Here is a 15,507-nt window from a genome sequence, read left to right as displayed (position 1 = left end):
CACACACTGAGACAATGGAGATGTTCTATCGGGAACTCACCAAGGCCAGCTGGCCTGGGTCTGAAAAAGCATGGGATAAAACCGGACTTGCTGAACATAATAGACAATGAGGCATTTTCTTAAAGGAGGTTCCTTTCTCTGTGATGACTCTAGCCAGTGTCAAGTTGACATAGCACACCAATTGTATTTAAAAATCAACCATTTGAAGATTGTCCTTATCCACCCTAGGACAAAGACTGCCTGGGGTTAGGGAAAGCAGAGCAAGAATCTTTGTAGAGGAGGTCTTCTCATTAGTTCTTAATGGTTTGACTCACGTACAGACTTGGCCACAAAACTGACATAATAGAGACAAGTGAGGCATGGCCAGGACTTCAGGCCTCATGAGAGATGCTACTTAGCAAACATCCCCCCCCCCCCATAAAATCATACAGGTTCATCTACCATTGCTCCAGACCAATGCTGGCATGATCTGTAATGACAGATGGGGCAGGAGGGGGTGCAGTACTGGGTGATGGGGTTATTCCTAACAGAATTTCCCATTTTGTATTTCCTCAGTAGCTCCTCCCCCTTTGCCTCTGCTTTCTTTTCATATATACAGTATGTCCACATTTCCTTTTCTCCGTTCTTTTTTAAAATTTATTACGGATTTTAAGATTCAGCCTATCTGCTTTAAAACCACCTTTCTTGATGGTTTTCTGAATGGCTCAATGAGAGAGGAAGGTCTTTGTTGTTTATTGAAACACATCAACAAACAGCACTTTTTTAAGGCATTAAGAAATCTTAATGAGCTGTCAATCAGAGGATGCTTAAAATGAGTGCAAGATACCCTAGTTTGCACCTGCAGATCAAATGTCTTCAGGAGATGGGGGCGAAAAATAATTTTGCATACATTCAGATATGCATTGCCCATAGTTTGTTATAGAAGTCACAAGGTAGGTATTTTTAAATAGTTCATGAAAAATTGGACTCAGCTATTTTACGAATTGTTATTTGAGCCGATAACTAATCTCTTTGACATTAACATCTTTAATAAACATTTGAGCAATATCTGCATGCAGAGAATTGGCTAGAACTAAGACATCATTTCTATTCATTAGGCTTATATTTTCTCAATAACCTAATTTTGTCTTTCATAAGATATTAATGCTTTTGGAAGTCTTACTCTTAATCCTATTAATTCCTAAGCTACCCTTTAAAAGTGCATGAAGCAATATGCAAAGGCTGTCAATTTCACTGAATTATACATTGAACTGCTGAGGGTAGATCTGCGAATCTCAGAGCTGCCGATAAGGCATGGCTTCATCAGAAAATGTTCTGGAATGAAATAAAATGCTAGGAGCAGGCTTGAGATTGGTTCCTGTGGCTCTGCAGTCTTGTCTCGGCTCACTGGTACTGTACCAGGTGGTGACTGCTCGGTTGGGCACGCATATCTACTTGCTTTGGACCACGGGCCTATACTTAAGAACGGCTGTGGTTCAGCTGCTGTTGGTACCGTGTGTGGTGGATCTTTGATAATCAAGCTGGGCAGAGAGCTCAGCCCAAGGAAAAGCAGCACTGGGGTCCGAAGAGAAGAACCACGAGTGGCCTGGAGTGAGGTCCAGAACGTTGCTTGATTTGCATAGGCTCCAGGAGATAGATGATGATCGCAATCCTCTAAGACTAGTCCCAAGGTTGTGGGAGTAACTACCGTCTCTCTGGCGTTAAGGCCTACTCCATGAAATGAAACCCACATCTGGCCCTGGGAGAGTAGGCCAGAACCTGAGACTGCACAGACCAGGGGCCTAGAGGAAAAACGAACATTTAAGTGCTGCCATGGGAACGTGACAGTGAGATGACCCCTAATGACATTCTGCAGTCCTCATAGATCACTGCCTTGCTTGGCCATCATCAGAGAAGCTTCCTCTTCCAGGAGAAGGGAACCACCACCGATACCCGCTACTGGACTGTATGCAGAGAGTGAGAAACCTTGGAGCATTCGGTCCTAACCAGGATGTCTTCATTGGGGAGGTTAGAAGATTTTAAGTCCAGAAGGGATAAACGCCAGCAAGGAAACCATGTCTTGTAGACACATACGAATCTACAAACTCTGGCAGCATGCACGGGGCTTGCACAGGTTCAAGCCAGATGTGGGCCCAGGGCTGCAAGGGGGATGTGGACACGCGCTCCCACTCCTAACCAAGTTTTCTGTAACTGACACTGCCTACAGAGGACAAATTTGTTTTTTCCAGTGGAGTCTCACTCATTCAAGGGTAGGCCCCATGCCTAGCAATAGTTGCTCAACACAGACTCAATGGTATTTTTGTCTCATGTTGCTTTGTTTGGATGATTTTTATTTTATTGTTCTTTTGCTCATATATTTTTTTTTCCATTTTTGTGTGTACATTTATTTGTTTGTTTTTTTAAGAGAGAAAGAAAGGGCACAGACTTGGGTGGGTGAGGGTACAGGGATGATCTGAGGGAAAAATCACGATCAGAATATATTGTATGAAAACATTTTCTTAATTAAAAAAAAAAGAAAAAATACAAAGTCATCAATCACATGCATTATCTCCTCCAAAATTTGGCACCAAGGTTTGTAAAGTCGGCTTATCTCCTTACCACTATCATTTTCCACACAGTGTGTGGTGCACACTGCTTGAGTCATAAAAGGCTTCACAGTGCTAATGCTGGAGCCTGGGACTGGATGCTAGTCTATAAAACTGCAGTGTGTTGTACAGACTACCCAGCCATATCCTGAGAGTTGGTAAAGCAGAGGCCTATCTTTCTTAAAGCCAACAACACACTGAGAAAGACGAGAGGAACCACTTCTGTCTGGACACTGTTCAGGTGTAAGCACTGTTAAAATTTCTATACAGTATGTAGCGGCATAATTAATAAAGACACAACACTCTAGTTTTAGGTTAGATGGTTATAAAACATGAACTGATTCTCCAGACAAGAAATTGATGAAGAACATATCCCAAGGCTGAGAAATCTACTCTTATGTAGCTCTGTTTCTATCGCAAGGAATCATATTCTTCAACAATGACCCCAAGCTTATTTTACTAACATGAAAAAGCAACCCAATCTTCTTATTTCTCCCTCCACACCTACATACCACACCTGGACACCACACATGCACACCATACCTATACACCACACCTGCATACTACACCTGCACACCACACCTACACACACCTGAATACTACAGCTGCACACCACACCTGCACATCACACCTACATACCACACTTGCACACCACACCTACATACCACACTTGCACACCACACCTACATACCACACCTGCACACCACACCTACACACACCTGCATACTACAGCTGCACACCACACCTGCAGACCACACCTACACACCACACCTGCACATAACACCTGCACACACCTGCATACCACACCTGCACACACCTACGCACCACACCTGTGCACGACACCTGCACATGACACCTGCACACACACCTGCACACCACACCTGCATACATGCTCAATGAACAGTATACTATTTTTAGTTAAATTTCTTGAATTTAGAAAGTTCCCTCTGGTTCGAGAGTGAGTTTCTAGCAGAACTGCTGATGATGAAAGCTGGGAAGAGGAGAATCCTGCATTTTACATATGGTGGGAGGATATCATGGTCCCAGGAAATCCCCTTGCAAGTGTTCCCTGGGGCACTTATGACAGCAGCGTGCGCTCTGGGATGATGAGACTATGGGAGCAGTTACAGCCATGACAACAGCGTCTCGTTACTTCTGTCGACTCTTTACAACTCTACTTCGCTGTTTGGATCAACCCGTGGCCTTAAGTGAGGATATGTTTCCCGAGACAGCTACAGAACTTGGATTTGACATAGGGCTCAGTATCAGAGAAATGATTGAGCAGGAGGAGGGGAAAGATAGCCCGTGGCCAATGCACGCTTCCGCACGAGGAAATATAATATGGAATGGTTTTCCTTTCCCGCTGAACACATTCAGCAGCAGCTGGGAAAACACCTGTGGATGCCCCATCTGGGCCTGATCCTAGAGATGTCTAGGATCCAGGCAGCTTGTTTAATATAATGTCAGGCGGCACACAGCCCAGGCTTACCTCATACTCCTCCTTGAAGCCATAGCCCTCAGCGCACTTCATCTGAGTGATGTGTTGGAGTAGGTCTGCCACACGGATAGCCGGGTGAAGCTGCCCCGTCTGGTAAGGCACGTCAGTAGTCTCGCGCTTCTTGTACGTGTGGGACTGCACTAGGCTGCTGGTGTCGCTGGCCATTGTGTGGGTCTCATCTAGAAAGGAAGATGAAGGAGAAAAGGAGGGTGAGCCAGCAGGCTGAGTCAGGATCACGGGATGCTAACAAGCTAGCTACCGACATCCTTCCACCCTAGGACGGCTCAGCCAGAAATCATAGGCTACAGGTTCGTAGGTTTAAATGGGGCCGGCAACACTGCTCGGAATGAGGCGGGAATCTTTGCTCTTACAAAGCAGTCCAAACGAGATATTGCTTCTGTCGACAGGAGCCTTCCAGCATTTCAGTGGTAAAATTGGTAGAAGTTTCGATCTGAAACTTCCTCAAGACCTGGTGCAAAACCCAGGCTTGTCCACGTCCAATCGTCAGCTAATTCATTTGTGTAATGAAGTAAATAAACTCTACAAATGTTCTGTGAGCAAAAGAAAAGTGCACAAAATGGTTCGGCATATAAAGCTAGCGATGCGGATGGGCGCTTGGGACAAGAAATCAGAGGAGAGAGAAAAACTAAGAGGGGACCTGGATAGGGGGATAATGTTTTGATGAGTCACTTTGCATGCTCTGGGATCAGAAAGCTTAACGAAATACTGTGGGCCAACGCATCACACACAGAATGTTCTACGACAGCAAACATGCAGGCCAGCACAGGGCAGCACACTGGCTCCCTCAAGTCTACGGGTAAGACACACACCCCCGGGGCAAGTTGGGGAACTTACCATTGATTGGCACTTTAAAGCGGATACATATCAGGAGAAGAGAGGAGGAGAAAAAGGAAACAGGACATAAGCAACGGTATTGTGGAGAGATAGCTACAGGTACTTCTACTGTGTGCTTTCGGTCTTCCAGTTAGAGTTTCTATTCAGAGGTGGTCAGAGGGCAAAGCCTTAACCCTCCCATCATGGTAGGATGGGGTTGTTTCATTGAAGCACTCAGTAAGAAAAAGGGAGGTTAAAATTAGTATATAATTGCTTTTCATCCCCCATGAACCAAGAAATAACTAAGTAAAGACTATTTGTGGTCAGATCATTTGTCATCGAAATTTCTTCAACAAAGCCAATCACATTGTACTAGAAAATTAATGTCAAAATTTGGCCAAACAAGCCTAAAGAGACTTGGTTTTAATGGGTGATGACTAGTAAATTAGATTAATAAATTGCAGAAATGTTATCTATTGAAAGTGTCTGAGGCACATGTGTTCAATTAAGAATTTCATCTTCTACGAGTTAACTCCTTAAGATGCTGAATCCCTTTTAAGTTGCTTCATGAACCAGGAAGGCTTTTATGAAATCACAATGCTAAAAAATCATTTACAAGGAGATATCAAATCAATTTCATGTATAAATAATAGAAATATAGGGGAAAGGATGGGACTGTTTGGGAATTCCAGGTTATGTAGTAAACAGGGATTTCAGCTTTAGTTGGTGTTAATTTTTTGTTTGTTTGTTTGTTTTTGTTATTGCTGTTCTAAACGCTTAGTCTCAGGAACGTGGTGAGCTGGGCCTGTCCTGCAACCCTGCTCTGTCTGCATTGCAAAGCCCCTGGGGATGTATGGTATGAAGGGTGGCACACAGGTGTGGAGCTATGTCGCTGTGGCTGAAATGGCACCCCAACCACTACAAGGCGGCTAAAGACACAGAAAACAAAAGAAAAAAAGGGTGGTAAACTGATTTTATGATTTGTTTTGTTTTTGTTTTTTTTTTTTTCATTTGGATTTGCTTTGAAATTTAGCAATGTCTCTCTGTTCCCATCTTAATAGTCACCAATACCCCCTGGAAATTTACATCTCAGATCTACTTATTGGCAACTGCCAAGAGTTAGCAGCTGGGAGGCAGGATCCCTGCCGAGGGACTCAATCCACTGAGCTCTTAGTTCTCTAGGAGAGAGCTCTGTTCTGTATAAATACTAAAAGAAATGGAACATAATTAGTTTCCCCTCTGTGCCTCTCTTGTTCTCGTGGTTTTATACTTTGTGTGGTGAATACAATGAATTCGCCTTTCATTGTGGCTGAGCAAGACACCGCCTACAGGACTCAGCCCTTCTCAAGGGGGCTTTCCAGCCCCTGGTGATGCTCTGATCCCAGGTCTGGAGCTTTTGGAGTTTTAAGGCCATAGAGTGACAGTCGCTACCAATGTTGTATATATTTCCCCACTGCGTGATGATGCTTGGGCTTCATTTCTAAGATGGAACACCTCTTCAGGTACTTACATACCACAGCATCCTCTCAGAAAGAGCTGCTGTCCAGCAGACAACAGGGGAAATAGAAAGTCCTGTACCATATTGGTTAGGAAACTGAGTGACCTCTCCTGCTAGACATTTCCAGACCCTACTAAAATGAGCCATCAATCGGCTTTCTCTGACTGATTGAAATGACTTATTACTGGTAAACAGTAACCCAAGTCATCTGCTTCCTATATTAAAAGAAAAAAATTACCCACCAATAATTTTCTAAAATTAAAAACAATGTCTTAGATGAGAGTATCAGAAAGGAAGGTTTCTTAATATCAGTCCTGATGATTTTCTGAAAACTAATTTTTAAATTTAATTAGTTATTATAAAATTAATTTGATAGTCATTAATGAATTAGTTGAAAAACACTGGCTTGGAACGGATGCTGTATGTCTGAGACGGAGGAGGATCAATCACTTATTATCTATCATATGAGGTAAAGATATACTTAAATGCTCCTTGAAAACTGGGTCCTTCCAAGTGAAAATGAAACACTAAGGTACTAGAGTGTTGTTTCTGTCACCAGTCTCCCAACGAAGTAGCCCTTCTTGTCTTGGTGTGACCTGCAACTGCTTCCGTTCCTGCAACACACAGCTTATCTCCCCGTGGCTTCAAGGGATAACCCCACTGCTCTGATTCCAGCAACAGACAGATGCACGGTGCACCAGACCATGGCCCTCCACCATGGTTTCCAAGTGCTGCCACGGATCCTGCTGGTTTCTACTACACAGATTATACCAGAAAATTGTGATCTGTGTGTGCATTTGGCAGACTTAGCTTTTCTCTCACCATTTTGAAATTTGAATTGACTGTTTGAGTCATGTTCTCTCAGAAAAGAAGCCCAAGCAATTTCAAAGGATGTCATTAATGTTCCTAATAATAAGGCAGTGGCTTTGAAAAAGTGATATTTGTCTAATAGGCTTATCTTTCCCTGCTGTGAAATCTGAATGTGTTTTTCCTTTTAACAACGCACGCCTCAACCGTCCCTACCCACAGTTCCTCCTGAATCAGAACATCCACAGAGGAACCCGGGATGTGAACGCCACAGCACACGAAGACACCACAACCTTCGCCTATCCCATGACTTCCCAAATGTCTCTGCATGGAGATCAGAACGTCCATGTGCATGAAATGAGCCTGTGTCCCTCACCTGTGAGAAGGATTTAAAGCAGAGTGCCCCCCTTTACAGTTGCTCAAACTCTTATTTCATGGGGGCTGTACCGGGCCTCAGAATAATACTTTGAATACTCTGTCCCATACTTATTCTCAGTTTTTTGTTCCTTAGGCAACCAACTTGCTTCAGCCTAACGGACTCTGGGATGGAAAAGAGAATTACCCTCTCCTTGGAAATGTACCAACACTGAGAACGGAGAAGCACAGTGGAGAGCCCTGGCTGGGGACTGAGGCCTAGCGAAGATTCAGGAAGAGGAGGCTGAAGGTAAAGCTCTGGCTACAAGAACTGTTATATACCTGGAAGTCGCTTTTGGTGTGCTCCTTTCCGCACGGTTAGTAGGAGAAAGAGAACACAGCCGGGACACACTCAGGTTACTTAAGCGTCTCAAATGCCACAGCAGCCCATGCTGGTTTGCTTATCACGGGCAGGGAATGTCCTTTCTCCTCGCCCTCCTTAAACTGTATGAGCGGGACTTTTCCCCCCTGTAACCCCCTGCTGGGAATATCTCATACTTTAAATGCATTCTGCCCCATTGGGCTAACATTCTAGCTCATTTCTTGTGACATCCGACACGTAATAAACCACTGGATGATAAAGCGCCCTCCCGCCATTCCGCTGTTCAGAACATCAGTTCCGTTAACAATTCCACTGTGTGACTGACAGGCTGCTGGGGGGTGCCCTAGGCAGATGGGCAGGAGGTCTAGACCCCACTGCGATCACTATACTGTATAACATAGGGGGGCATCATTAGGAAAATGCTGTTTTTGAAACTGGCAATTCTAGTGCTTAGAGAGATAACTGAAAATAACGAGAAGCTATTTTCACTTTTACGACTGTCATGTTGGGCAGATTTCAGCTCTCGGAAGTACACAGCTGAGTGATGACGTGTCATTTGTCTTCCCCTGGGATCAGAACTAACATTAAATCGGAGCACAGACAGGGAAAGCCCTGGAGCTGGGATTGCTCACTGAAACCTTTCGGGACCACCATACCCCGGCATGCAGCAAACCCTTCCTACCGGTGGAGACTTCGCAGAAAGACTCATCACCCTGCCCCATGCTCCTAGCCCCATCCCACCCCCATGCCCCACTTCTAATCAGGGCATCATGCAGCGTTAACACTCCAGTCTCCTCTAGAGTGAGGCTGGTTTTTCCTCAGTCACTCCTGAAATAAACTCTGGGTAAGGGGATTATTCTCACCTAAAATTGCAGTTGGCACAAATGCGTCTGTCATACATCGTAAGCGGGGCAGTGCAGAGAAAAGTAAAAAGAGAAAGAACAGTAAATGGTTGATGCACAGTCCCCAGTCTCCCCAGGAAAGCCACACGAAGCCTTGGCTTTATGATGTGTCAAGCGAAAAAGGCCAAGCGCTGCCAAAGCTGGTAAGGATGCGAGCCGGCAGGGAGGCTGTTACCTGGGTAATAGGAATTCGGCACCGACGTACTCAGCGTGTTTGTTTTCATCGTGAAGGAGGACGGTGAAGACACAGCTGTGGATAAAGAAAGGCTGGTCAGAGGCCGAGTTCAGAAGCAGGACATTCTGGAATCATGGGAACCACCACCCTATGTGACAGGAGACATTTCATCCTGCGCCTGGGAGTCACTGAAGTTCCCAAGGCAAACACCGCGGTTCTCAGCCGTCTTTGGGTTGTTATCCTCATCCTTTCTGAGGAACAAGCCCTTCTGATCAGATCAAGACTTTTCTCATCTCATCCCATGATGGAGAACGTCTACAAACAGCCACCAGATCGAATAGGGAAGTCCTCTGACTGGGGCCTTGGCCCTTGCGGTGGTGCTTCTGCCCTGAGCTCAAGTTTGCCACTAAAATCTGTGTGAACAAGTCATATGGCTCTTGAAGAACAGTGCAAATAGCGGTGGTGATTTGTGCTATATTGGAAATAAAATTTTTTTCCTCCGTGATGCTCTTTAAGTCTTTAAATACTTAAAAAAAAAAAAAAGAAAAACACTTCTATTTCTTTGTATTATTTCTCTGAAGGACACATGACCACACTGTCCCTTTGTCTCCATGGCTAAGAGGGGAAGTCAAACCCTCTGATTCCACTGAAGACTAACTTTGACATTTTAAAGGCAGTATGCTCATTCCTCTCTACATCTTAATTGATTTGTAATATAAAAACACTCATTTTATCAAAGTACAATGATGTGTGCTCATGCCTACACTTCTAAGTGATTTATTTGATGCTGAGTTCCCACGAAGATACATACACAACCTACCAATGGGCAGTGCTACGGATCCTTGTGATTCCTCAGGCTGTAATTACTTTGATGATGTGTTAATGTATTTTAGTTGTTAGAAGCAGCTTCCGCTGTAAAGGGAAGTGCCTTTGCATCATATTCATATCTTCAAACGGTAAATAGGCCAACGGCAGAGGGAGGAATCCCGGCTGCCTCTCATTTATCTGATCGTTTCTCTAAAACAGAAAGGCCACCTTTATACGTGATTTTGGCTACGTTGCCAGGAATTCCGCAATCAGTGAGAACAAGAACTAAAGAAATCGTGCACCTATAAACTGCTTGGGCGGAGAGCGCGAGGCCTCTTTCTCACCTGCAGACACTTTTATGTGCTGGGCAAAAGTGTGCAAGACGATACAAAATAATTGTTTATTTCCACTTTTGTGTTAAACTATGTTTGTCTTTATTCACGTTGAGGTCATTCTCACTTCCCAAATTCTATGTTCCCCTCTTTATGATGTATTAAAGAGGAAGGCACAACTCATATTTGCTGTGGTAGGCAGATTATTCTCCACTCCTATAAATGAATTCTGGTTTACCTTTAAATTCTTCGGTCTCATTTTTCTTACAGTCTCATTTTAAAAACGACACTCACCCTACAGCTTCTAGAACTTTCTGAGTAATATCTTACAGAGAGGTGTATATGCATGTCACATGCACATGCGCACATGGACCTGTGTGTGTGTGTCTGTGTGATATACCCCAGGGTGTCTGTGCAAACCCTCTTAGGGTTGCTTCCCTGGTAGCTTTTATTAAAAGGGAATTAAGAGAGTATTAGAAAAAAATGTTTACCACTGGGGATTCCTGTCAGTGAAACGTTAAGAGACCTCTCATGGCTAACAGGGCAGGAGGGAACAACTTGTGCTGGGTTTATTAACAGGATGGTCAACAGATTCCAAACACTGGGTCAGCCAGAGAGGCTTCAGTGACAAGCCCCAGCATCTTTGCATGCCTACAGATACAGAGCTGCATGGAACTAACTGCCCAGTCAGACTTCCTGTCCAGACTGATACTCCGGAGGCCCTGGGGTTCAAACTTGAAACATCCCATAACTGTTCATTTTGGATTCTGTTCTTGGAGCGGGTCACTTCAAAAAAAAGTATTCCTAAGAAAACTGACTGTGGAATAGAAGTTTGGAGCATGGATGGGTGGCCCTGGTAAGCGGAGAACACACCAGAACACTCTCTTCCTTCTTTCCTCTTTTTTTTTTTCTCTTCTGGGGGCTTCACATAGTTTCACACATGCTAGGTGAGTGTCCTCCTCTGAGCTGTGCCCCAGCCCTGTGTGGACCCTGATACACTGATGCTCAGAGAGCAGCCCCTACTGTACAAATGCCAACTCTGTGCATGCTCAAAAATTTGTGGGTTTTTTTTCCTAATTCTAATTCATAAAAAACAAAGGCAGGGTACTTTAATTTGGAGCTATGCACACTAGGTATCTTTTTCTTAGTGAAAAAAAAAAATAAGTAACTTCTGTTTTAAAAAAGTTATGACAATCTCACCCAAAATGTGAAGGAGTTAGCTATGACAACACACCAGTTTCTGCGCCCCCCACTGAGTGGCAGAGAAGGGTAGAGGGTGGTGGCCAGGAACCCAACCTGCCCTCCCAGTGAGTCAGAGTCGTGCCTGCTGCAAGCAAGCCTAACAAGCTGGGGATGCAGAAAGAACACACAAACGGGAAGAAAAGGCAGGACAATGGTAGCCACTATCAATGGTAGAATTCGTCTGCAAAAGCTAAGTGAGTGGAAAAGGCATGCGAGGCTCCTGAGCAGACAGGTGAGCATATCACGGTCCTAAGAGCAGAAAGGCTGGCAGTCCAGCATCCTCTAGCCAAAAGGCGTGGTCAGGTGGCCAGCACATACTGGCCAAGGCACCAGTGACCCCTTAGACCTCATCTCCATTCTCCTCACGGTCATGAGCCCTACCAGCATTTCCGTGCGCTGTTTCGGTCATAGCGGTACTGTCCTACCCACCTGCTGAGGACATCCTAATCATACAGCAGGGACCAGGGATGTCTGTATGTATGGATTTCACGCCGAGAAACCCTATGTTTGGACTTGACGAGGGTGCTTCATGAACCACAAAATCAGGCCCAACTGTGGCGTGTACCACTGGTCATTGACAACACAGACAGGGATGGAAAAGCTGCTCCTTTTGTACTCATATCATCAGTTGAACTGATGATCTCTGGAAATGCTGCCGGTACTGGGATCACGGGTGGTGGCACAGGTAGGCACTGGTTGAGCTGAGTGGCCCACCTGATGCTTCAGAGACACTGAAGCATATTTTAATTTATTAATTGCTACTAATTGCCCTATAATAAAGGCAGAACCTGTCAGCTGAACAAACAGACAATTAACTTGTTACTGCCATTTAATGACCTGTTTCAACAACAGACTTCCCTGGTGCAACTCCACACCTGGCTTGCTTACAAATGGGATCTAAGTAACAATAGGGGCGAGGGGAGCAGGTGCAGCCTCAGCCAGCGGGGAGCCTTTGTGTCATTGCTCCCAAAGAACTGAAAGACATTTCACTGTGGGTCCCTGGGCTCACTGCCCTAGGCCCTAGCATCTTTAGAAAAACATGTTCCCTTAGCAACTCGAGGTACAGAGACTGGAAAACAGTTTTGTGTAAGAATGCTGTAAGCGGATTTGGGGCTTTAATCTCACAGAGTGACTGGAACCGGTCTAGCCCAACAGGCACAGTGAAAGCCATGCATTGTGCACTTACATCTCCCATTGAGGTTGTGTGTGTCCATGAATGAAAAGGCCTCATCGCAGTTTGTGCCTTGCTCAGCATAGCTCTTGTCCATAGAATTCACCATCACGGTCATCTCCTGCCGGGTGCTGCTCATGGTTTCCTTCCGCTTCTTGGCCAGTTTCCTTGGGACAAAGAGGTCAGTTATGTGGATGTGCATGTGGACGGAAGACAGAGTCATGGTCCAAGAATTGACTCTACCAAACCAGTCATCCCTCTTGTATTGACTTATATGCTTTATCCATAGGAGGTACCCTGCCAGGCTGTAGATATAGAAATAGAAAACAGCTACTACCTCTCTTAACAACAGCAACAGCAGCAGTAGCAACAGCAACAGTGATAACAACAGCAACAACAGAAACAGCAACAGCAGCAGCAACAGCTGTAAGCAGCAGCCACAAGAGCAACAGCAATAACAGCAGAAACAGTAACAGCAACAGTAACAATAACAAAAGCAACAACAAATAGCCGATGCTTCCTACAATGAGCTAACCCCAAGTAACCAATGGCCCTGAGATGATGGTCACTGTTTGTTAACTGATACACTCATAGAATTACTAGTTTCTTACCAAATAATTGTCTGAGACACAGTGTCAAAGAGCAGATTCTAATAAATATCTGCCAAGCAAAATTGGATACAAGTTCTCAATTTGTGACAGGGTTACACCCCGGCGAACTGCAATTATTCCATGTTGAAATGACGTTGACTATAACCAACCTCACTTCCAGCAGGGTTAAGTTCTCAGCAGAAGGAAACACAAAGAGTCCCCGAAGAGGGATCCAGGCTTTTGTAAAGTACTCGCTAAGCACAAGATACCCATTATTTAAAGTGACAGCTACCTACATGAAAGTCCAATGGGAAATGACATAAAAAGCAGATGAAACACACTTCTGCAGATCTTATCACCAGAGTTCTGTACCTAAGACAGACAAAGATGGAATTCAAAATGATGTATTGAGTGAGGAGGTATCAGACAACACAAAGCCTGCTATGGAAGTCTCTCCTGGAAGAACAGAACAATGGCAGGGTCAACGGACATGCTAACAAGGAAGAGGGCGATCTTCTTGGGGTTTCACCATACACAAAGAACTACAGGTAATGGATCCTAGGAAGAGAGTCAGGCTCCGCCAGGGATGAGCTTCTTGCCCAGTGCCGTGTAGTCAGCCTTGAAACCATATACACACAATGAAAACGAACACAGCAGGTTAAATGTATCTATTTGTGCATACATGCATACACGTATAAATAATAATCAAAGAAAAAGAGGCTAGCAACTCGAGAGTGGAGAGACATGCAAGTGACTGGTGGAAGGAAGGGGAGGGGGTAAAACATAAAAATTATTCTTTAAAGGAAAGAAAAAAGAAGAGAAAATATTGTTCCTAAGTACCTACTACCATTTAAAACAAGAAAATGGCAGTTATTTCTAGTAAAGCATTTGAACACTGATCGACTTAGGGTATGACAGAATTGAAACGAGCCACATAATCACAACCACGCCCATGGCAGGTGATTGCTAATGCAACAGAGGGTGCTGGAACAGGAGACCAGATGGATAATCTTTATTATCATTTCTAAATGATGCATAATCTAAATGCTTTCTTGCCTGTAGTTATAGTCATCTTTTAATTCTATACTTTGAAGGAAGAACAGCCCCAAGATTAACTTGCCCTTTTAATTGCTAAAAGTTGGAGAGACAAAAGACACTTATTTAAGACAGATGAGCAAAAGTTGCATACAAAGTCTCCTGGAGGGAGAAGCGATGAGCACGGTAAGAGACCAGTCAGTCTGACCTCTCGGCACCCTCTTGGGTGAGGTGCAGACATGACCATTTTGTGAGCCCCTTCCCAGCCAGCTGCACTGTGTGGGAGCCAGCGTCTAGGCCTGGCTGTTATAATCAGTTGCTCTGGTCACTGTACCTCTGTCTTAATGTTGCTGTCCCAACACCACAGTTCCTATATAGCATTCTCAGGCCAGGTCTCCCCTGGAACACTGAAGTGGAGGACTGACAATCTTGGCTCCATAATTCAGACAAAATACTCATGTTGGGTATAAATTTCTTTGATATACTTTGGGTTAATTTATGCAGATAAATGCTTTACCATTGTCCTTTAGTTAAACTTAAAAGAGTGGCATAGTCAACTTTTGCAGACTCCCCTGTATCTTTGCTTGTTTGAATTCCTCTAAAAAGATTACAAAACAACAGTTCACGGCCCGACTTTTCCCTTTCCAATTCTTTATATGTATGAATCAATTTTGGACTCCCACACTAAACATTTCATTACTGATTTTCAGGTACAAAGGAACCCCTTTAAGGATTCATGAAGTAATGCTCAAATTGAATGGAGTTCGCATCAGAAACCCACAATTTGATGCTCATAGCTATTGGGCAAGTCCTTTAAGTCCATGAACCTTTTTCAAAACACAGCCAGCTCTCAATGTCCCCAGCCAGTCTCCCGTCGTTGGCTCTGTGCTTTATCTGTGTTTCAGCATCCAACGCAAACATCTTGTGCCAGGAAGGTAGCATAAGTGACGGAAGTCAGGTTCAGAAAATAAGGGTTGTAAGTACTGGAGACAAGGAGGGAAGCAGACTCAGCTCTATCAATGGCTGTCCATGGGAGCCACAAGTTTCAGAAGCCCCAAAGCCAGATTTTATGTCAATTCAGGGTTTAAATGCTGGCACATATCTTAGTTAGGGTTACTATTGCTGCAATAAAAACACCATGGCCAAAAGCAACCTGAAGAGAAAAGGGTTTATTTGGCTTACACTTATATATCAATGTTTACCACCAAGGGAAGTCAGGATAAGAACTCAAACAGGGCAGGATCCTGAAGACAGGAGTGGTGTGGGAGGTCCTTTTGTCTATGTGTTGCTTTTAT

The 15,507-nt window shown here is 44.3% G+C and overlaps 1 protein-coding gene across 3 annotated transcripts in view; it reads right to left on the bottom strand.

The window, feature by feature from the left end:
• Ptprm (protein tyrosine phosphatase receptor type M) overlaps positions 1–15,507 on the bottom strand; it is a 698,790-nt gene that overhangs the window by 146,127 nt on the left and 537,156 nt on the right. For all 3 annotated transcript variants that reach the window (XM_057758864.1, XM_057758862.1, XM_057758863.1), the window contains 3 exons: positions 12,603–12,754; positions 9,036–9,110; positions 4,075–4,262 (listed from right to left, as the gene is read on the bottom strand). In XM_057758864.1, coding sequence (XP_057614847.1) covers positions 4,075–4,262; positions 9,036–9,110; positions 12,603–12,754 — 415 coding nt within the window. The remainder of the gene's footprint in view (positions 1–4,074; positions 4,263–9,035; positions 9,111–12,602; positions 12,755–15,507) is intronic.

The sequence above is a fragment of the Chionomys nivalis genome, chromosome 26, assembly GCF_950005125.1.
Source record: "Chionomys nivalis chromosome 26, mChiNiv1.1, whole genome shotgun sequence".
In the NCBI taxonomy this organism is placed as follows: Eukaryota; Metazoa; Chordata; class Mammalia; order Rodentia; family Cricetidae; genus Chionomys; species Chionomys nivalis.
This window is presented reverse-complemented; position numbering and strand designations above follow the sequence as displayed.